The sequence below is a fragment of the Typopeltis vanoorti genome, chromosome 4 (genome assembly GCF_054136105.1).
Source record: "Typopeltis vanoorti isolate ZY-2024b chromosome 4, IOZ_Tvanoo_1.0, whole genome shotgun sequence".
Lineage (NCBI taxonomy): Eukaryota > Metazoa > Arthropoda > Arachnida > Uropygi > Thelyphonidae > Typopeltis > Typopeltis vanoorti.
In genome coordinates, this window is record NC_143552.1 from 115,852,353 (window position 1) to 115,877,373 (window position 25,021).

Genomic DNA, 25,021 nt, shown 5'->3' on the forward strand with positions numbered 1-25,021 from the left:
AACCACCAAAAACCAACTTATCCAAAGACGAATATACAGCCCTACAAGAAATGAAGAATAACAAAAAAATAGTAATCACCAAAGCGGATAAGGGAAACGCCACTGTTCTGCTAAAACAAAAGGACTACAAAGGTAAGCTTAATGCTTTAGTACTAGACCGTACCACTTACCTCCCTATTGAATATAATCCTACCAGCTCTCAGATTAGAACTCTCCACAGACTCCTTAAGAAAGTCACTTCTTGGCCTGTGGAAGTCAGTAACAAACTAAAACCTTACAACTCTAGACCCCCCCCGATTATATGGAATCTCAAAAATACATAAACAAAATGTGCCATTACGTCCCATATTGGATGGCATTGATTCCCCCACATATAAATTAGCTAAACATTTAGCCAAAACGCTCACACACTATACTGGCAATGCACCATCACACATAAAAAACTCAGCCCACTTTAAAGTATAGAAAACCTCTCACTACCACACACTGACATAATGGTCAGTTTTGACGTCTCCTTCCTATTCACTAATGTCCAACTCAAAGAAACCCTAGAGCTCATCTAAGCCAAGTTTCCTCCCGATATCTCGGCCCTATTTCAGTTCACAATGAACTCAGGCATTTTTGTTTGGCAAGGAAAGTTCTACAAACAGATAGAGGGGACAGCCATGGGTTCGCCACTTTCCCCACCGTTGGCCAATTTCTTTATGGAGACCTTTGAAAAGAAAGCTTTAAACTCCGCCCCACAAAAACCCACTATTTGGCTTCGTTACGTGGATGATGCGTTCGCTATTTGGCCACATGGCTCAGACTCACTCCACTCCTTCCTAACACACTTAAACAACCAACACCCCAGAGTCCAGTTCACCTTAGAAAAAGAGGAAAAAAACACTCTCCCCTTCCTAGACACTTTAATCACCTGCCAGCTTGATGGATCTTTGGTTTTCTCTGTTTACAGAAAACCCACCCATACTGGCAGATACATTCACCAGCAATCCCACCATCCCCCCTTCACAACAATATGGGGTTATAAAAACATTATACAACAGGGCAAAATTAATCTGCTCAGATGACAAGGCCCTAACTACTGAACTAAACCATCCACAACACTTTCTTAGCCAATGGCTATAACCCCCCCAAAAAATTCAAAAAATACTAAAACCAGTAAACCACAACCCCCCCCCCTCTCCACAATAAAGATTACACCAAATCTATCACCATCCCCTACAACCAATATCCTCAGAAAATATGACCTTACTTCTTGTTACAGACCATATAAAAAGTTGGCATCCCTTATCCACTCTACCAAAGACCAACCACTTCCCCTAGGCCTACCTGGTGTATACCAGGTCCCTTGCAGCTGCAAATTGTCCTACTTTGGCCAAACAGGCAGAACAACAAATATCAGGATTTCAGAACACAAAGACTACATCCGGTTTCACCAGTACAGCCGTTCTGGGCTGGCAGACCATGCCTTAGATACCCACCATAGAATTCGTTGGTAGAAAACAAAAATAATACACCGCAGCAAGTTTAAATACGAAAGATTATTCAAGGAATCTTCAGCAGCTCTAAAAAACGTTCCTAACCTCAACAAATTTGGGTGCATGAAACTACCCCAAATTTGGGAGACCTACATTTTGAGAACTTCAGCCCAATTGCCAAGACAACCAAATCAGCCTGCCAGAGGGCACCATTAGGACTTTAGGAACAATATTAGTTTCTTGCTTTCTTCCTCATTTGCTTGTGTTAGTGCCTGCGTGCACATACCATATCTTCATGTTCCTGAAGATCGCAGCGTGACGTTGCTGAAATATAGAAGTTATTTAATAAAGTTATCTTTAATTAATATACTTTATATGCGTTGTTAATTGCATAAACTAATTACCAGTTATGTATGACCAACGTATAAGCCTTGCTACTAGAATTATTATTATTATTATTATTATTATTATTATATTTACGGCTATTTTGCCTGCTTCTGTTTAGGAGTGCCCCTGTTTAAAACGTCATTGGCTTTTTACTCCCGGATTCTAAGGGCATTGTAGATGTATATTTACCAATAAATATATGAAGCATAAAGGAAGAGAAATTTATACATACTTTTTTCCGGGTGTTGTGGCTTTTCTTCTTTCTGCGATGTGCAAACTACTGTGTGTTTGTGTGTGTGTGTGGGGGGGGGGGGCAACGTGGGAGAATTAAAATAGAAATGGTAAAACCCCAGGTTTTTTGAATAATATATATATATTCATCATCAAATTCCTGACATGTACCCTCAAGGGCTGTACAGGATATGATAATACTACATGAAAAAAATTACATCATTACTAACTTCCTATCTACAATTTTCCTCCAAATCAGTCTGTTACTTGTCAAGAGGTTCACAAGTAACAGACTGACTGGCAACAGGTTGACTGGCAGAGAACACTTGTTTTGGTAATCTTTCTTCGCCCATTCTGTTTAAGTGACCATACCACCTGAGATTAGATCTGCTAACACATTCCTGGATGTTGACAATGTCAAGTTCTTTCCTAATATCCTCGTTTTTAATATGATATTGCCATTGATGCCATCTGTTCACGCCTCTCTAATCTTTCTCAGGACTCTCATATCTGCGGTGTCTAGTCTTTGGTCAAGTGTTTTACTTCTGACCCAGCTCTCAGATCCATAAGTTAAAACTGGTTTGAACACTGTCTAGTATACATCTAATTTAGTATTCCAACTAATTTCTCTCTTATTCCATATGAATTTATTCAATTGACTTCCTACCATACCAGCTTTGCTGATTCTGTTGTCTATTTCTATATTTAATTTACCATCTTCAGTAAAAATCGTGCCTAAGTAGCTGAAATGTTTCACTTGTTCCATAGGTTCTCCATTCACAACACAGTTGACATTTTCAATGATTCTGCCTATTTTCATTGTCTTTGTCTTTTTATTGCTGACCTTCATACCATATCTATTACAACAGCTATTCAATTTAGTCAGAGAATCTTGCAGACTTGTAGCAGATTTATTTAGAAGTATAATATCATCCGCATAAAGCAAAGAGCTGACATTAACATCTCCAATTTTGATATCATGTTTAATACCACTTTCCTTCATGATGTGATCCATATAGATAATGAATAACAGAGGGGATAATGTACATCCTTGTCTCACACCAGATTTAACATTAAACCATCTTCCTGTACTTCCTTCAATTCTAACTGCTGACTTACAACTCAAATAAAGACTACGTATTGCTTGATATAATGCCCCATTTGCACCACATAACTGTAGCGTAATGAATAGCTTCTCTCTTGGTACCTTGTCATATGCCTTTTCCAAATCAACAAAACTTAAATGCAGATCTCTGTTATATTCCCATGCTTTGTCGACTATTTGTCGTAAAGTGAAGATCTGATCCTGACAGCCTCTATTTGGCCTGAATCCAACTTGTTCTTCACCAAGCTTTTTTTTTTTTTTCCACAATTCTTCTCAACCGTTTCTCAAGTATACTTGCATAGATCTTGCCAGGAACACTCAGCAGGGAAATGCCTCTGTAATTCTCACATTCAGTTTTATTTCCCTTTTTATATATGGGAGCTCTACTCCAATCATCGGGAATTCGTCCCTCTGTCCAGGTTTTCTGAACTATGCAGTGCAGCCACTGTAAGACTCTTATACCACCATACTTCAGCATTTCTGGTCGAATATCATCTACTCCTGCTGCCTTTCCACATTTCAAGCCTTTGATGGCTTTTTCTACTTCCAGTATGGATATGTATTCCTAACTGCATGCCTGGTCAGTGTCTTTTATCACTGCGCTGTCATCACTGCTTGTTTCATTTAGCAGTTTTTCAAAGTAATTACTCCATACTTCAAGGATATCTTTTTCTCCCGTATTCATGTCACCTTTATCATCTCTAACTCCTTTTACAGCACTCTTTCCTCCATTCCTAAGCTTCTTCAACAACCTCCAGAATATTTTGCCACCTTCTTGATATTTATTTTCTATATTCTTGCCAAAGTCCTCACATGACTTTTGTTTAGCTAGATTTACACAGTGTTTAGCATTCTTGCATTTGTCTCTGTATTCTCTAAGACAACAAGCTGACTTATTTGACAGGAACTTTTGATATGCTTTCTTCTTTTCCTTCACCTCTTTAACTTCCTGTGTCCACCAGGGAGTTCTGATTTTTTTATCCTTGCAAACAACCTCATCACATGCCTCTCTGGCAGAATCAATCAATGTTTCCTTCAGAGTTTGCCAGTGAATCTCCAAGGTTTGATTCCTGTTCTCAAACTCTTTCATTTTTTCTTCAATAATCTTTGTGTATTTTGGTCTACAATTCACATCTCAGAGCTGCTCAACTTTTATTCGCTTTAAAACTTTCTTACATGTTATTCTTTTCAATATGAAATTCAATTTTATCCTTCTCAAGACTAAATAGTGATCACTTCCAATTTCAAATCCTCTGTACACTCTAGTGTCCTGCACCAGGGAGAAAACATCACCATCAACAATAACATAGTCAATGAGACTTTTCTTATTCCTTGCCTCTTCCCTCCATGTGAATTTGTGCACATTTTTTATGTTGGAACATGGTGTTAGTAATAACCAGTCCATGTCCTGAGCAAAAATCCAACAGATATTTGCCATTATTATTAGCTTTGCTCGTTTCTCCAAATTTTCCCAAAATATTTTTGCATGTCTCACAATCATTTCCTACTCTGCTATTTAGATCCCCAACAAGGACCAACTTTTCCTTTTTCATTGTGTCAGTTGCTTTTTCTAAAGCCTCAAAAAATTCCTCCACTTCTACTTTAGTAGAACCTTCTGTGGGACCATAGGCACAAATAAGTCTCATTGTCCAGTTCCCCATTCTCATATTTGCCCACATTACTCTACTTGAGACTGACTGCCATTCAAGAAAGATTAGCCTCGTATTTTGTGTTGAATACTATGACTACTCCTTCTTTTCCTTGATTGTCATTGCCTGAATATAACATTTTGTATTTATTGCTCAGTAAGATCTCACCAGTTTTTGTCTTTTTTGTTTCAGTTACCACCCCTATTATGTCAATCTGGTACTTATCTAATTCCTCAGCTAGCTCCATTTCTTTGCCATTCAGGCTTCTTATGTTGATAGTACCGATCTTTAACTCTGGTGATGTTGTGTTGGGGTTTGTTTTCAGATTTGTTCCAGTAGCTGACTTTTTGCTGTTCGCCCTGGTTCCCTGACGAAAACAACAGGGGCCTTGTTTAACCGGGCGACGCCCCAGCCGGCATGAAATTTTGTCGTGTCGTACCATCATTTTTTTATTTTGGTTTAACCAATAAGAATACAATTTGGTTGGCTAAATCCCAAATTGCCAGCCCATCCTCGTTCGTTCAGTATCCAGGTAGATACCCAACAGGGTGCACCACGAGAAGGTTAGGATTGGACATTAGGTCAGAAGCCCTGGTCGGTTCTTTGCATTCCTTTAAAGGCTATGTGGAGGTCTCCTCTCAGTTATACAGCTTTGACCCTTAAGCACCCCTTAATATATATATACACACACACACATATATTATATTATTAGGGATGGGTGGAGCATTTTTATTTTTTATATATTTATATAGGGTGGGGAAGGGGTGAAAGGGGTTGAAAACAGCAATTGATTTGAGGGGGTGGGTGGGAAAGGATCCATTTCGACTATCTGGTCGAAACAGACCACACCATGTCAACCCCATTTCCCACAAACCCCCCCTCTAAAAATTAATTGCTGTTTTCAATCTCTTTCCCACCCTACATAAAAAAAAAAAAAAAAAAAAAAAAAAAAAAAAAAAAAAACCTCTCAATCCATCCCTAATATAATATATATGTATATATATATATTATTCAAAAAACCTGTTTTTTTTTTTCCATTTTTATTTTAATTCTCCTACATCGCCTACCCCCCCCCCACACAAACACACAGTGGTTTGCACATCGCAGAAAGAAGAAAAGCCACAACAGCCAGAAAAAAGGTATGTGTAAATTTCTCTTTCTTCATGCTACATATATTTATTGGTAAATATACATCTACAATGCCCTAAGAATCCGTGAGTAAAAAGCCAATGACATTTAAACAGGGTCACTCCTAAACAGAAGCAGGCAAAATAGCCATAAATATAATAGCTTGTTAAGAGGAGTAACATGGGGATTTTCCCAGAAATAATATCCATAATATCCATTATTATTATTATTATTACTATGGGCGACTCCAAAGAGTCCTTGGAGTCGTCGAGGGAGGCCCTAAACATTATGTCCACACAACTATTTGACATTCTCGCAGTATCTATCATACTTTGCCTTGAGCTCATTCACTGTCATAGCACCCACAACAAACTCTGGCAGCTTATTCCACTCATTTACCACTCTAAAAGTAAAGAACCCAGCTCTAACACCCTTACTAATCACTCTTGCCCAGCTTTCATAGATGTCCCCTGGTCCTCCCACCACCACCAGTCCTAATCTCAAAATTATCCTCTGAATTAATCCTATAGAAACCCTTCAGCAATTTGAATGTCTCAATCATATCTCCTTTTTTCCGCCTATCAACCAATTTCTGCAACCCACAAATTTTCAACCTGTTCTCATAAGGTTCATTCCATAGACCTGCTATAATCTTGGTCACTCGCCTCTGGATCCTCTCAACCTCCTCCCACATCAAGAAGAAAGCTATGTGACCAAATCTGGGCACAGTAGTCGAGGACATAATGGACATAATGTGTTTATGCTATGGTAAATGTGAAAAACACATTATGCCCGTAGTCTCTTTAGTCTCGTAAAAAGTTTTATACTTTTTTTTTTCCCATTCTAAACAATACTCCTCTTCTGCTGAATTGCTGACACATTATAAATCTCAAATCTGTCCAATCTTAGAATACTCTTTTCACATTTGGAGTGGTGCACCTGAAATCTCTCTCAGAATGCTTGAATTATATTCAGAAGATTTATTTGATTAACAAATGACATCTCCTTTCTCTCTCTTGCTAATTCCTTCCAGTAACTTTCTCCCAATTTCCTTTCCTCTACTTATGTATGCACATGAGGAGGTGCTGGTCAACACCTATATACAGTTCAGCTCTAAACTTATAAAATACTCCTCCTCATTCATTTCATATACCTCTGTCCTTTGGAACAGTCTTCCCCATACTGTTTTATACTGTTTTCCCAATTGTTACAAACATCAGCTCTTCAAGAATAATTCAACAAATTCATTTCTTCTCTTTAACTATGCCCCCCTCCCCCACAGCACTATCATGTCATACATAATTAATGTTGTGAGGTGCTTAATCCTACCTGCATAGTGTATTAGTGTATTTCTTCTTGTCAGTTTGCCTTTTTTGTGGAAAGAAAAACTTTCATTTTTGTATGAGACCAGCTAACTCACCTTCAGATGAAAAGCTCTGATAAAGGTTCTTCACATCCTCAATGGTATTTGAGAACCCAAGTCTTTCCAACTAAAGGGAATTGTTAAAACTGAATGAGCAATAGACTCTATATATATATATATATAGGGAGAGAGAGACTTGGACCAACAACTTCCTACTAAGGAAAATGTGAAAGAATTTTTTGCCATTAGAGAAGGCAGGTGACATAAAAGAAAAAGCTGATTCTTGTTGGTTATATACATAACCCAAAGGAAGACAAAGATATAGGTGGAATGATGCAGTTGAAGGGCATTAAAAGATCAAAATATAAGATCTGACAGTGCTGGAGTCCTGACAGATAACAGACTGATTTTGAGCAAAATTCATAAGAAGTTAGTAATGTTATGTTAATGCTAATTTTCTACTTTTCTCTTTGAATTTCCAACAAGAACAGAACCAGCCTTTTCTGTTTTTATTTATTTATTTATTTTTTTAAATGTCAGCTGCCTTCTCTAATGACAAAAAAATTCCTCCCCATTTTCCTTAGTAGGAACTTTCTGTCCAAGTCTCCATTTTGGTCTTTGCATACATCACTCTACTGGAAACTGCATAGATATAGTATTTAGTGTTACATGCTATACTACTCTTTCCAAAAGAATTCACTATGGCAAACTCTTCCCACAGTCACCGCAAGTCTGCTACAGTGAGAGTCAACTGGTAATTGTCTTGTCATGCCTAACCCAAAAGCTTCCTTATAGGAGAGTTTTTGACAGTATGCTCAGTCGGGACACATTTGCAATATCTATATTCTATCCGTAAAGCCATTAATGTTTAAGCAGTTACATGAACATAAGATATAGCAACTTGATCATGTTTTATCATATAACTGCTTGATAGATGATATTCCAGTGATATGATTCATCAGATTACATTCACCCATGTGATTTGCCGCAATAGTTAATATATCCATTCTGCAACTAACAGGCTGTAAGTTTGAATCTCATCATAGGATGTTTGTGATTGTCTTGAGTAGGGTGATGAATTTCAATACCTGACCTAAGATAACCATTAGTTGTTGGCAGTCTGAAGAGGTGGCTTGAAAAAGCTCATATTTGGTCTGTTTTATTTATTCTATAGTTCTTGAACAAATATCCAAATTTTGTGTTACAGTCAATTGATGTTTCCAAAGGAAGTAATGAGCTAAACTGGCTATAAGAAAAACCAATGAAGTATTTCTGGAATCAGAAATTATAGTATTAGATCAAACATTAAAAGTTATATAAAGATTGTAAGGTAAATCTTAAACAATGTTTGCACATCCATCCAAACTCTGAAATATGAAAAATATGGAGACAATGTTTTCCCCATCATGACATACAGTGTTTACACATGTACAACTGTTTCAAAACTAATAGTATCCTACTACATGCTCTATTCATATTCATATCAATGTTATCACAAAAATATTTCTTTATGACAATATGTCAGAACTTAACTATATTGCAATATAAAGCATTTTAATATAAAATAGCATTCAAACGGATTACTATGTTTATGCATCCACAAAGATCTGATTTAACAAAGAAACTAACCTTTTGATATCTGCAGTTTCTTAATTTCATTTTTAGCTTTTGAAAGCACCTGTTTAATTTCCTTCAGCTGTAATCTAATATAAGAGAAATAATTTAGAAAAATTGACAGATTCATTGGAATGTAGCTATATAACATAAAATATTCTTAAAGTGCACAAATAAAGCTATTCTAAAAAAATCTAATGAACAGGAAATGCTGATTCTAGACTAAACTCAAAAGAACATATGGACTGGAATGTTGACTAAAGCTATATTTTTCAATAAACTAGGATGTACTAAAAATTTAAATTAAAAAAAAAATTCTTCTGATAATTTTTATCATTATCCCAATACTAATTTAAGTGTAAGGTCATTAAGTTTAGATAGAGGTTTTTAGGGAAATCACAGACAGGATGCAAGTGCAGTCAACATTTTGTGATATGTTATTAGATGTTAGTAGTGTGTTTGGAATTCGCTTAAGGTTATTTTCCAAAAGGAGTTCAGGTCAACAGATTTATTGTGTTTTATTGAGGTAATATAGGTAAAAGAATTATGTGTTGTGAGAGATAACGGAAGGGGGTTTACTAGCTTTGAAGAAAACAACATACCGAAGATTAGTGAGTGTCTAGGCATTGGCCATGATTAAAATATAACTACTTATTCAATGGCAACGACTCATAATTCAATATAAGAATAAAAGTTTTTGTTCAGGTAATTTGCTAAACTGTAGATAATACAATGGATTCCAAACCAGCATTTTCAGAATATAAAAGCATTTGTCACAGAACAAGGCACTATAATCAAGTAATCATGGAGAAAAATTCAAACTGTAATGGAAAAACAAACTAATATCATAGTAGCATCCTGTAGTGCCAGATATATAAGTAGCATATGACTGTTAGTCTACAGATGGTCTTTAAACAAGTTTTTAGAGACATTATGGCATAGAAAAGAAATAATATATGAACACACAGATACAAATTTATTAATAAAATAAACCAAATATTTCAATATAAAACTTACAGATCACCTATGTAACTGACAATTCACAACACCAGAATAGCAACAACAGATTTCAAAAGGGATACAAGCTGAGTGCTAGAATGGCACTTGAATAGACTGGAAAACAACACTGATGTAAAAGATGTGTCTTTGACCGGAATACTCTATGGTCAGTGTTTACTCTGAGCTGAGCTTGACCACTCTTTTATTCAGTATCCTTTTAACCATTCCAGAGATTTTCTGAAATTTCTTTATTTTTTTCATGTATATCTTTATCTTTGATATGTTATTAGTCAGCCTAAATAATAAAGGTAACCAGTGGTGTACCGCAGGGTTCAGTCCTTGGGCCATTATTGTTCAATCTATACATTAATGACATTAAGCAAGGTCTATCATCAGATTTGTAACTGTTTGCTGATGATGCGAAGATAGGCAGGGCAACCAGGAATGCTAGTGATTTCAGCAATTACAAAATGATTTGAATAAACTGGAAATCTGGGCAAAGGGAAATGGCTATCAGTTTAATGTTAGTAACTGTAAAGTTATGTACTTTGGCATGATTAGAGTTCCAGTAGTATATTATATTAGAAGGGTTATGCTACAAGAAACTGAAGAGGCAAGGGATCTTGGTGTATTGGTGGATAAGAATTTAAAGTTCAAAGGTCACATAGCAAAAGTTGCAAATAAAACTCAGAGGATAATTGCTATGTTGAAGCGAACCTTGACATGTAAGGATAAGGAAGTAATTTTGCCTCTTTATAAGGCTTTGATAAGACCAATGTTTCGTCTCTGTATTTTCGTTTCCTTATTAGAGTATGTATTTAAGTATAATCCAAATTGATCCAGTCCTCTCTATATCCTTCTACCTAAATTTTATATCTTTCTCCTTAATATATAACCCGGGTTGACCCCAGGGATATTTCCTCTTCAGAAACTGGCAAATTTATATTTTAACTGCACCAACCAGCTTCCTATAACAAGAATATAATTCAGGCTCAGGGAAATATTCCTAGGTTTTAGGCATATACATTAATCTAAATTCACCCACGAGTATATAGATCTCGGTTTCTTGCAGTCGTGACCTAAGATCTAATCTCTATTATATAATTTTCTAAACTCTTTCCCGCTATTTGGTTCGAATTTTATAAGTGGTAGGTTGACACCTCGAATTCAGGCAAGACTCAGATTCAAATAACAAAACATGTTTATTAATATTAAAAGACAGGTACATTAAATCTTGCATCAAGTTATCAAAACTTCTGAATTTCTAGCTAAGTTAATGTCTTATGCTTATCTATACAAACTGTTCAATACTAATCTGACTTTCTCACATAAACTGACATGCAAAATCATGTAATACAATGGATAATTTAAACAATGTTACGCTCAAGTCAAGTTCCTTCATTCGCATTTACTTTAAATAGATATGTCTCAAATCATCTCTCTCTCTCTTAGTTACGTTTACTCAACTAACAAAGGGTTTTCATTATTTCAATCATATACACGTTAGAGATTTATGATATACAATTCTTTGTCTAATAGAATTGGCTGCATTAATTACTCTATCCTATCAAAGTTATCTAAGATGTCCTCGGTCTTGCTTTATCAAGACACAAATTCTGCCTTCAAACAATCATCTCAAAATATAAAACAAAAGAACCTTTACTTTACCAAGTCCCTCCAAAGGTCTACTAGCTGCCATGTATTGCTCGCGTCATCCTTCATCTTGTGACTGAGTTGTTCTGTTCTCTGCTACCGGACACAAATCAAGAAATGGCTGTTGCTACGAGCTTTCTCCGCTCACTAGAGTGGGTAGTTCAGCGTTTGGCACCATTCTGCATGAGCTGTTGATTCTCGTACGGATCTCTGCGGAATACCTCTCAGTATAGGTCATGAATACAGCCGGCTGTCGTCGATGTAGCACCCTCGGCTTGTCCTATCTCCGATCACTCGCCGAGAGTCCTCGATCTCCAAAATCCCCGAAGAAAACAGGAAAAAAGCCTCGAGCTTGGTGCGTATTGATTTAAATACTTTTTCTCAGTGCCCTCTTTTCTGTATTGTTTTTCGCAAGATCCATAGCTTACATCATCCTTAGGTTGATCCCCTTGCTTTCCCTCCTTGCTATTAGGTGATGTTTTCGAGGAAAAGCACTAACATCAGCCTTGCCCATAAGCTACAGCCTTCGGCGTACGACAGGTACTTGCGGCATAGACATGACCGTTGATCCTATTAGTCATTTCTTACCTAGCGACTTATGATTTTATGATAGTTTGATATTACATAAATTAAGCCATTATTCCTTTACATGAAATGCTAATCTGGCATTATTCTTGATTTTTAGCTTTCCGTTTTACAATAAATAAATTCCAATGTATTACTCATACTGATACATACTTTCATATACAACAACTTAGGTGTTTCTCACCTTCCGCTGGTAAGCAGATATTATGCAAATTTCTTTGTAATTTTGTAAAGCTTACATGTTAGATCCTGAATGAATAACTTATCAAGAAGTTCTCCATTCAGTATCTAACACCACACTTGGATTACTGTGCACAGATTTGGTCTCCCGGGTTCCAAAGGGATAAAGAAGCTGTGGAAAGGGTACAAAGAAGAGTTACAAAGATTATATCTGGATTATGGAATTTAGATTATGAGGACAGATTGCAAGTATGTGGATTTCAGACTCTGGTTAACAGGAGAAATGATAGAGGTCTATAAACTTTTGAATGGGTGTTATAGCATTTCAACTGATGAAATTTTTTGTTAGGGGCATCCATGGAAGTTAAATTTATTTGCAGTCAAGAAACGGGTAAGAGCTAGGTTTTTCTCCCAGAGAGCAGTGAGTGAGTGGAATAATTTGTCCTTACGGGTAGTGAGTGCAGCTAGAATAAGTCCTTCATTCCCTGGAGGTCTCAGATAATAATAATAATAATAAAAAAATGCCATGAGTTTTGTTATTTTTGTGAAATTTTAAAATTGTAATGTTGGCTTATTTTCTTTAATTCATAAGTTGATTTTTGAAGATCATCTTCATTGTCTTCTAATATAATCTGATCATCTGTATATAGCATTATATTGATAGCAGTTCTGGTTAACCGGATACCTTGTTTTATTGTTGTTTTCCATATGTTAATAATCTGATCAATATATATATATATAAATTGAATAGTGTTGGAGATAAGCTACATCCCTGTCTAACACCCTGATTAATTTCAATCTTTTCTGTTAAGTTATTATCCAAGTGTAACTGCATTTTTGCATCTTTGCATAAACTTTTTATAGCTTGTACCAAATGCAATGGATATCCTTGTTTTTCTTTGTATTTTATCAAGAGCCTTCTAATCTATACATGCTAGATGAGTCTCTAAATTAAACTCTCGTATTTTTTTAATAATTTGTTTTAACACACAAATATTGTTTATACATGATTTTCCATGTCTCAAACCATTTTGTTCTTCTGAGAGTAGATTGTTTTCAATATTTCTAAGTCTTTTATTTAGAATTTTACTGTAAATTTTGTAACCTGTATTTAATAAACTTTCTGTAATTTCCACAATCATCTCTGTCTCATTTCTTAAATCTAGATATAACTTTAGCTTTTGACCAATCTAATGGAACCTCACATTTACTCCAACAATTATTTATGAATTTTAAGAAATTGTGATGTAAATATTCTCTGCCATATTTCTAAATGTCTGTATTTATGCCTTCTAATCTGTTTGATTTTCTATTTTTGTTACCTTTGCTTCTTTTAGTTCCTCTAATTTTATGATTCTATATAGGGCTGATTTCTTCATTATTATTTTCTGTTATTAAATGTCGGTCGTACCAAAATTCTCATAATGTTCTATCCATTATTTCTCTTGTAATATATTGATTTGTCCCGTATCTCCTTCTTCATTGTTTAATTTCTTTAATATTTTGTAAGCTATATCTTGTCTTCCATGTATGTCGCCTTCTATTTTATTAATATTATCATTAAACACAAAATACGGTTCTTTACAAATATCATTAATAAATCCTTCAAACACAGTAAATTTATAGAACACTTAAAGACTGTTTCATTTGCACTGCTATTTAAAGGAGGTAACAGAAATGAAATAAAAAATTACAGACCAATATCTATACTATCCACAATCTCAAATATTATTGAAATCCTAATATAAAAAAAAAAAACAACGCTTAAATAGCTATTTAAATACCATATCCTTTTACGCAACTAATCAATATTAGATCTGGATACAATACCGAAAAGGCGTTTTTCGGTATTGTATTCCTTGTTTTCCTTGATATATCTAAGGCATTCGACTGTGTTCATCATGACCTATTTCTACTGAAAATGTCCAAATATGGCATTAGAGGAATTACTAATGACTGGTTCAGATTCTATCTGAATAACAGAAAACAATATACCAGCTACAGCATATTTAAAAGCGCAACAAAAATAATAAAATACAGAGTCCTGCAAGGGTCGGTACTAGAGCCCACCCTATTTTTAATATATGTTAATCTTTCTATCACTACATGTTCTTCCTGATTTTCATGCAGGGTCCGTGTATTACTTAGATGTGACTTCATGTTAGCACCACTCCCAACCGACCCTGTCGCGTAGCCTGCCGCTGGAGGGTGGGGGGGGGGATATATTTTTTGCTGTAATCAGTGTGTGTTCACGGGGCCAGCTTGCCTGCTTACGAGATGAAAAACACCAGATAAACTGGTGGGAAAAAACCTTGCTGCCCGTGTCCGAGACCGGCTAACTTAGCTATGGCTGAGGAAGATCCTCAAATCCTCATGTCTTCGACGAGAATCGAACCTGGGACACTCCTTCCCCAGTCATATGGTTGCGAAGCGCAAAGCAACCAGGCTAACCGTGCGAACTTTTAATATATGTTAATGATTTATGTAAACACAAACTTTTTTGGCAAAATGACATCCTTCATCGATGACACGACATTAATACACACTGAAACGACCCTTGAAGATCTAAAAAATGGGATTAATCGTTATATGTTCAAACTAAGTAAATGGTTTAGCAATAAACCACAATAAAATGAGATATATATGCACTTCATGTTAACAGATAAGCTAGGCCAGAATATAACCATAAAATGGCATAAAAGGAAATGTAGTGACATCCTAAATTGTAACTGCAGCTTAATCAAAAAAACAAAATCAGTCAAGTATTTGGGTCACCATATTGACAGCAATTTGAATGGAACTCCCACACCACTTTCTTAACAAATAAGTTTGGGTTCATAATTAACAGAATATATTATGTTAAAAAATTTGTAAATGCAGCATTCTTAAGATGCTTATACTATTCCTGGGTAAATTCTTCACTGCAATATGGCATCACCTGTTGGGGTGAAGATTATTACAACAATCTGCTTCCTTTAATACAAATATAAAACAGAATAATTAGAGCCATAACCACTACTGACTTCACACATTCAATCAATGATCTGTTTGTCATTCATAATATTCTACCACAACAGAAACTATATGTAAAAAGGAACACTGAAAGTTTCTCAGTATATAATGTACAGTATGGATTACACTGCAGCCAAAATATGCTGGTAGTACCCAAGGTGAAAAGAAATTTTTCATAAATCCTTTGAATAACTAACGACAAGCAGCTACAACAAACTCCAAAATGAAATCAAATCTATAACCTCAGCATATGCATTCAAAAAAAAAAGATTGAGAGACTATCTCATGAGACTAAACAATGTTGACAATAACATATAGTATAAGAGGCAAGGAATAAAAAAAGTCTCACTGACTATATTATTGTTGATAGTGATGTTTTCTCTCTGGTGTAGGATACTAGAGTGTACAGAGGATTTGAAATTGGAAGTGATCACCATTTAGTCTTAAGCAGAATAAAATTGAATTTCATATTGAAAAGAATAACATGTAAGAAAGTTTTAAAACAAATAAAAGTTGAGCAGCTCTCAGATGTGAACTGTAGACTAAAATATACAAACATTATTCAAGAAAAAATGCAAGAGTTTGAGAACAGGAATCAAACCTTGGAGATTCAGTAGCAAGCTCTGAAGAAAACATTGATTGATAATGCCAGAGAGGCATGTGGTGAGGGTGTCTGCAAGGATAGAAAAATCAGAACTCCCTGGTGGACACAGGAAGTTAAAGAGGTAGTGAAGGAAAAGAAGAAAGCATATCAAAAGTTCCTGGCAAATAAGAGCAAAAAAGCTTTTGCTCTTAGAGAATACAAAGACAAATGTAAGAAAGATAAACACTGTGTAATACTAGCTAAACAAAAGTCATGGGCATACTTTGGTAAGAACATAGAAAATAAATATCAAGAAGGTGGCAAGATATTCTGGAGGTTGTCGAAGAAGCTCAGAAATCAAGGAAAGAGTGCTGTAAAAGGAATTAGAGATGATAAAGGTGATATGAAAACTGGAGAAAAAGATATCCTTGAAGTATGGAGTAATTACTTCGAAAAATTGCTAAATGAAACTAGCAGTGATGACAGCGCAGTGATAAAAAACACTGACCAGGCATGCAATCAGGAATACATATCCATGCTTGAAGTAGAAAAAGCCATCAAAAGTCTGAAAGGTAGAAAGGCAGATGGAGTAGATGATCTTAGACCAGAAATGCTCAAGAATGGAGGTATAAGTGTTTTACAGTGACTACACTGCATAGTTCAGAGGGCCTGGACAGAAGGATGAATTCCAGATGATTGGAGAAGAGCTGTCATAGTACCCATATATATAAAAAGGGAAATAAAACTGATTGTGAGAATTACAGAGGTATTTCTCTACTGAGTGTTCCTGGTAAGATTTATGCCAGTATACTTGAGAAATGATTGAGAAGGATTGTGGAAGAGAAGGTTGGTGAGGAACAAGCTGGATTCAGGCCAAATAGGCTGTCAGGATCAGATATTCACTTCACGACAAATAGTCAAGAAAGATGGGAATATAACAAAGATCTGTATTTAAGTTTTGTAGATCTGGAAAAAGCATATGACAAGGTGCCAAGAGAGAAGCTATTCAAAACGCTACAGTTGTATGGTGTCAGTAGATCATTATATCAAGCAATACTCAGTCTTTATTTGAGTTGTAAATCAGCAGTTAGAATTGAAGAAAGTACAGGGAGATGGTTTAATGTTAAATCTGGTGTCAGACAAGGATGTACATTATCCCCTCTGTTATTCATTATCTATATGGATTACATTATGAAGAAAATTGGTATTAAACATGATATCAAAATTGGAGATGTTAATGTCAGCTCCTTGCTTTATGCAGATGATTTTATACTCCTAATTAAATCTGCTACAAGTCTGCAAAATTCCCTGACTAAATTGAATAACTGTTGTGACAGATATGGTATGATGGTCAACAATAACAAGACAAAGATAATGAAAATAGGCAGAAGCATTGAAAATATCAGCTGCATTGTCAATGGAGAACCTATATAACAAGTAAAACATTTCAGCTACTTAAGCATGATTTTTAGTGAAGATGGTAAATTAAATATGGAAATAGACAACAGAATCAACAAAGCTGGTATGGTAGGAAGTCAATTGAATAAATTTATATGGAATAAGAGAGAAATTAGTTAAAACACTAAATTAGCTGTATACAAGACAGTGTTCAAACCAATTTTAACTTATGGATCTGAGAGCTAGGTCAGAAGTAAAACACTTGACCAAAGACTAGAGACTGCAAATATGAGAGTGCTGAGAAAGATTAGAGGCGTGAACAGGTGGCATCAATGGCAATATCATATTAAAAATGAGGATATTAGGAAAGAACTTGACATTGTCAGCATCCAGAAATGCATTAGCAGAGCTAATCTCAGGTGGTATGGTCACTTAAACAGAATGGGTGAGGAAAGATTAGCCAAACAAGTGTTCTCTGCCAGGTTGGCAGGAAAATGACCCAGAAGAAGACAAAGATATAGGTGTATTGATACGGTAAAAAGTGCCTTAGAAGATAGATATATAAATATAAGATCTGACAATGTTGTAGCTTTGACAGGTAAGAGATTGATTTGGCAGAAAATTGTAATTAGGAAGTTAGCAATGATGTAAATTTTTCATGTATTACTATATTATCCTGTACACCCCCTTGAGGATAAATATCAGGAATTTGATGATGATGATCATGATGAGTATAAGAGATCATTATAACTCACATATCATATCCAATTAAGGTACCAATATACTAACTAGTTCATTCATTTAGGAGACTAATATATTAACATGTATTGGAAGTTTTTTCCCACTTGGTTAGACTATAATAAATTTAGTTTAATTCTTTATCCAAGTGTAAGCAAACGAAGTTTGCACCTGAAGTATATTCAGGACTTAAGCAACTTGTGGTAAAGGTGGACCAAGCTCTCATCACCGCTTGTCTTAGTATCTCTCATAATGCAAAGCACGTCTCCTTGTGGACATGTATAATGCTATGCATTAAGGGAAGGGCCACTAACCCAGACCGGTTTCAACCTTTATTGAGGTCTCGTCAGTGGGAGCCAGACCAAGAGGTGGTGATACTAAGGTGGAAGCAATGGAGAAGTCATATTTACCTATCCGAGTTGCCAAAAGGAGTCTCACCTTATTATTAAATTACTCTGGATTTAGAGAAAGGTGTTGGAAGATTTTTCCACTTGGACCTTCCCTTAATGCATAGCATTATACATGTCCGCAAAGAAGTGTGCTTTGCATTATGGGAGATAATAAGACAAGCAGTGATGAGAGCTTGGTCCACCTTTACCACAAGTTGCTTCAGTCCTCAAGATACTTCAGGTGTAAACTTTGTTTGCTTAACTTGGATAAAGGATTAAACTAAATTCATTATATTAACATGTACATCAAATCAAACTGTATAAGGTGGGCTCTCGTAGATACAGTCACTGGACTCGCAGTGACTGTTTCGAACTATAATTCTCTAGTAACCAGTATGTCTACGGTCTTTGGTTACACATAAATACATAAGCTAATTTACTTTATCACTAAAACCAGTAACTTATTATAAACTACGAAAACTATCCAAAATGAATATTACTCTACTTGTATATATAAGAAAACTTTTTATTAACTTTATAACAAAATAAATAGCCAAAAATGATAGTAATACTTGAATTGTATTGTCTAATATTGTACACTGAATTGTACAACTTGAATTCTACAATATAAATATCTTGAATACGCAGGCCCGGCTGGTGGCATGTGCGAAGTGTGCAATATACACAGGAGTTGCAGAAAAAAAGGTGCCTCAAAGATGTCAAAAAATACGAGATAAGAGTTTAAATGAACAACAAATGGTACATATAATTATGAATGTATGTCGTCTTCTGTTCGGGCCCCTTCAGATCTTCCTGGAAATGAACAAATAAATTCTGAAATTGTATCCTGGACCTGATTATATACCTAAAATAGTTCTTTATTTTTTGATGTATCATAAATCAACTTATGCTTAATTGTTGAGTTCTGTGTACGCATCCTAATTTTAATCGGATCGGATGCATGTGGTCCAGCCCTAAAAGTCGGCTTACCTGATAACTCATTCTTCTCGACATGCGAGCCTGTTATATTAGCAGACTGTTAGGGTGACGTCAGCGACACAAAATAATTGGCAAATGGGATTTATAACAACAATCTTGAAGAACTCTTTGCAAATTCAGTGATTGCATTGAGAATACTATTGACTTTGCCCGTTTCAGTTGCTAAGGGAGAGAGAGAGAGAGAGAGAACATTTTCTAAATTACAATTAATAAAGAACTACCTGCGATCAAGCATGAGTCATGAAAAACTAAATGGTTTGGCACTAATTTCAATAGAAAATAATATTGCTCAGTCTATCAACACTGATGTACTGTGACAGGATTTCACTAAAATGAAAGACAGACGAGTCCCTTTTAGCAAAATTAATGTAAAGAATATTTGAATAAATCTCTTAACTTTATATTACTATTTTATATTATTTTGAAAATTTATAACTTGAGTAGTTTTCACATGTTTTTCATTTCCTGTTCGTTTTATTCACACTTTATTAAAAAGAAAACTTTTTTGGAAAGGCACCGAATATTAATCGCACACATAAGAAAAATACTATGCGCCGGTCCTGTGTATACATGATGGGAATGATAATACATCTGTCCCAAGAATCTTGGTGAGCTTTCTATACTAAGGTTTTAATTATATTTCTTTTGTTTTTGTATATTTTTTCTGTTTCCTTTGTAGGTTTTTGAAGGAATGATTTGTATGCCATTTGCTTTTCTTTTATTGCATTTTTTTATACACATTCAAAATTCTAAATGCTTTTCTTTTTAATATTTTATTTTTCTTTCCAAGTACTTCAGAGACTGCTTTATGAATTATTTTTATTAAAGTTTTCCATTCTTCTTCTTCTATACTGTCACTGATTTTGGCTTCTTTTTAGGTAATCTGTTAATCGTGATTGATACAGCATTCTAATACTTTCTTCTTGTAAAAGGTATACTTTGTATACTTGTTCTATATTTTTTTTCTTATTTATTTCCTTTCTCCATTTTGTTAGTATTTCTATTTTAGAAACTACTAAGTAATGATCTGAAAAATTTCATTTCCTCTGTAAACATGTACATCTCTCATATGTGAAGCTAGTTTCTCATTAGTAATGATATAATCAATTATAGACCTTGTTCCTCTGCCATTCCAAGTACAGTGGAACCTCAGGTGTCGAACATAATCCGTTCCTAATATGGCTGTTCAGAAACCGATTTGTTTGAAAACTGAAACCATTTTACATAAGAATTAATGTAAAATGGATTATCTGTTTCTGAACTCCAGATGATTGCTTATTTAAACCTTTATAACAGTACCTCATGCATAAAATCGTATACAAAAACAATGAAAATGCATAAAATCTTACACAAAAAGAATAAACATAATAAATAAATAAAATACAGACGAAAATTGATCACCTCTTTATTTTTGAGTATTGTACAGATCGTTGATTTTGCCATACTGAACTGTATAGCATGATCTGAGACAAGAACGCTTCATGTTTGGATATGATTTCTTTTTTCACTTCTATAGTGGTTCTAAAAACTTTTCTTTTCGCTTTGCTGCTATCACTTTCTTCAGCCCCATGGCTGAAGAAAGACAGTGATAGCAGCAAAAAAAAAAAAAATCAAGAAAAGCTTCTTGATTCCAGGTGTCTGCATGGAGCAGAGGCTATGGCGTAACTGTTCTTCTGCTGTAATTTCACTCTGCAGAGCATGTGGTTGCCGGTTTGCCTGTTCGAAAACCGGTGTGTTTTTGTTCGGGAACCGATTTGTTCGAGATGAGAGTTGTTCGACAAACGAAGTTCCACTGTATATTTATTTATATTCGTTTTTTTTTTTTTGAAAAAAAGTATTCGTTATTTTAAACTTACTGAAAATGCAGAAGTCTAGTAGTTCTTGATCAATTGATGCAAATTTCTCCATATGCTCCTGAGACATTTGGGATGATCTCCAACTCTAGCATTAATATCTTCTGCTATTAATATATAGTCATTTTTATTACCTTTATTTAATTGTTTTTGTAGCTTTTCATAAAACTGCTCAGCATCCTCTTTTCTACCTTCTTCAGAGGCATATATTCCTATGATATTTAAGTAGCTTCTATTTGTTTTTTCTGATAGATAAAGGGCCAGAACAGGAGGTCATCCCTGGAAGTTGAATAAAGGTGTGGTTAGTAAGGGTGTAAGGACTAGAATTTTTGTTTGGAGAGCTGTGAATGAGTGGAATGGGTTCAAGGAGATGAATGATAGATTGTGTGGATAGTTTGGGTCTCCTGCAATGAGTCTTCAGACTCCATAGATGTGCCCATACAATAATAATAATAAATATAAAATCAGCAAATTTAAAAAAAATATAAAACCCTTTTCACAGTGAAACCTATATTCATGCACATATTACAAATTCATATTTTATATTTTATAATATGAATTTAAATATTTATGAAGTACATACCTTTTTTTTGCTCTTTTAGTCAATGGTTTTGAATCTGGAACTAAAACAGAATTTATAAGAAATAGTAAACAGATGGTACTTAATATAATATATATATATATATATATATAAGCTAATAAAAGATATTAGCTGATTTATTTTATTTTTTTTAATTTGAAACTTATGTCTGAATCTTTTCTGGAAGAGGAAAGGAAACTAGTATATTTCAGATAGAAATTTCTCAAAATGCAAGTAACATTAACTGAGTGTCTGAATTCTGACAAAACACATTTTCAGACATTAAACGCAACGAATAAACAGAATATCTATTTTCATAAAAACATAGTGCATGTCCTGAACAGAAAACAAATGCATATAAAAAAATTCCTTTTTGAAATTATGGACTTTACAACTGTGTTATAAATAACTTTTTTAGTTTCCCAATGTTTCGATCATATTAAGATCATCATCTGAAGTATATACAAATATACAAGGACAAGCTTGAGCACACAGTAAGCTAAAGAAACACTAATTTGATCACCTGTTATTCTACTGGCATGACCTCTAAGTGAAAAAAATAAAATAAAATACAAATTAATTAATTTGTAATTTTTTTTTTCACTAGAGGTCATGCCAGTGATCAAATCAGTGTTTCTTTAGTTTACTGTGTAATGTAACTCAGCTTGTCCTTGTATATTTGTATATACTCCAGATGATGATTGAAACGTCAGGAAATTAAGAGTTATTTATAATACGGTTTTAAAGTCTATAATTTCCAAAATGAATGCCGATCACCGTGCAACATTAAAAGAAAGCGTATAAAAAAAACTTTGGCTATGTAATAACAATGCATTGGATTTTACTGATATTCTTAATGTAATGCTATCATATAAACTGATATCACAATTTTTCAAGATTTTGCTAAAATAAAAGCAAGAAGTAACAATATATTAGAGAAGTAATCTAATATTCCTGGATATCAGTATGGTCTTTTACAAAGTAAACCATTTTGATCTGTTATTAAACTGAGTACAGTTTATTAATAATGTTCAACACAGACAGTTGCTGTTCAATATTCAGATTAATGATTTTAGTAGGAAAAGCAATAAAGTCAATTTACAGACAATAACTACTATGAATTCTGCTGCAATCTTATGAATAATGGACTATATAACATGGAAATCACTTGTAAATAAACAGAATTTAATTTGAAAGCCTATTTTTGGCTTTCATATTAAATTCTATTCTTTTATATTAAATAATAGACTATACAGACATGAAAATCACTTGTAAATAAAAGAAAACTAGAAAGGGATAGTCAGAGTAATATGAATTACTGAGAATATTGTTGATAATAGTTATTAATATTATTATATATTAACAAATTAAGAATATAATGATAATTACAGTTAATGAATACAGATTTGGAAAACACAAATTTTCTCATTTTACATGATGCAAAAAAAAAAAACTTAGAAATGCTTTAAAATTACACTAACTAGTTTCTGAAAGCATTTCTTTTACTTAAATGAGTTGAAGCCAAAGAAGAGTATTTTTTCACATATTAATATTTTTATTTGACCATAATAATATATCTGCAAACATTTAAAAATATAAAAGAAATAAATTATTTCTTTTACATTTTAAATATAAATTATATTAATTTTTTTCCTCCAATAACATGACATTTGAATTGTAAGCATTGAAACTTCCAAGAAAGGTGATCTTATTGTTTGGGTATTTGGAATGCAGAAATAATCAAAGAGGTGAAGTGGTTATCAGAATCTCTGTCCAAAACATTTTCTATCACTCCCTTGTCAGATGGGGGTGGGGGTGGGGAGACTGAAAGAAAGTGGCATATTCTGTAGACAAAAACAATAAGATCACCTCAATACTTTCAAAAAGAGCTACCTACAAATAACTTAAAAGACAAAGTAGAGCGTATCACTAAATAAGTTGTGTGCACATAAATGAGAACAAAACCATTTCCTTTCATTCAAATATTTGTAATTTTCATGATAAGTCCTTGGACTCCATGGAGGTGTTGTGTAATAAGAATAATTTCATCATTTCATTTACTTTTACATAAAAGCATATACTGCCATTAATTTTCCTTTCTATTAAAAACAGTCCACAAGCTCTAAAACCCTCATTATACCTTGGATCTTTAGTTCCTAGTGAATCAACCTAACCTATAAAGTCAGTGAAGGTATCAGTTTAACATAAAATGTGAATCGGCTTTAAGTTACACCTCAGTTACATCATTATCATCAAGTTCCTCCTCTGAAGCAGAAGAAAATCACAGCATAGCAGAAAACTGCCTCCTATGTCTGCAGAGAATAATCACAAATTGCAGTCAAAATGAAATGCAAGTAAAATATAGTATGATAGGTTGAATAAAAAAAAAGAAAAAGAAAACAAAGAAAGAAATTCTACAGTAACATCAAATAATATTAAAAACCTAGTTCACTCCACTTTGTCAGACACTGAATTTATCTTATCCTGAAGAAGTCTAAACAGTAGGTTTAAAAAGTTTTTTTGTTATGATTAACACTGATTATATTTCATGATACTTAGAAAGGATTTGCACATTTAGATAACTTCAATGAAAGTGAATGTCATAGGTGTTTACAATCACTGTCATTATACTGCTCTGCTATTATACTATACTATATAACTTAAAAGTGAGGCTTGTTTATGTGAGCCTGAACGCTTATGATATTTTGTGTTATTTGTAAGATATGGCATTTATACATCCTGTATTTATAATATATATGTAATAGATGACATTATGTATTGATGATGATGATGATAGTAGTGGTTCTGTATATTTGGTGGATTAAATGGTGGAGACGAAGAGCTGTAGAATGCCTTCCTTCAATGAGTCCTTGGAGGTGTCGCATAATAATATGTCAAACATGTTTATCTGTGAGCTAAAATTGCTCACATGGAAGGTCAAAGTATGGTCAGAAACCAAAGCGAGATACACTAATAACTACTTGCAGTACTGAGACATCCTCATCTCTGAAACAAGCTTGGTTGAACTCGTGAGGACACTATTTGCAGGCCCATTCAAACTTTCATTGGAATCTCAGACTAAGCACTGGATTCT

At 34.3% G+C, this 25,021-nt stretch overlaps 1 protein-coding gene across 2 annotated transcripts in view; it reads right to left on the reverse strand.

Moving 5' to 3' along the window:
- The window catches only part of LOC150107625 (28S rRNA (cytosine(4447)-C(5))-methyltransferase), a 181,852-nt gene that overhangs the window by 156,070 nt on the left and 761 nt on the right, over positions 1-25,021 (reverse strand). For both annotated transcript variants that reach the window (XM_090391435.1, XM_090391434.1), the window contains exons 2-3: positions 21,931-21,970; positions 8,974-9,047 (exon numbers count right to left, since the gene is read on the reverse strand). In XM_090391435.1, the coding sequence (XP_090247561.1) occupies positions 8,974-9,047; positions 21,931-21,970 (114 nt within the window). The remainder of the gene's footprint in view (positions 1-8,973; positions 9,048-21,930; positions 21,971-25,021) is intronic.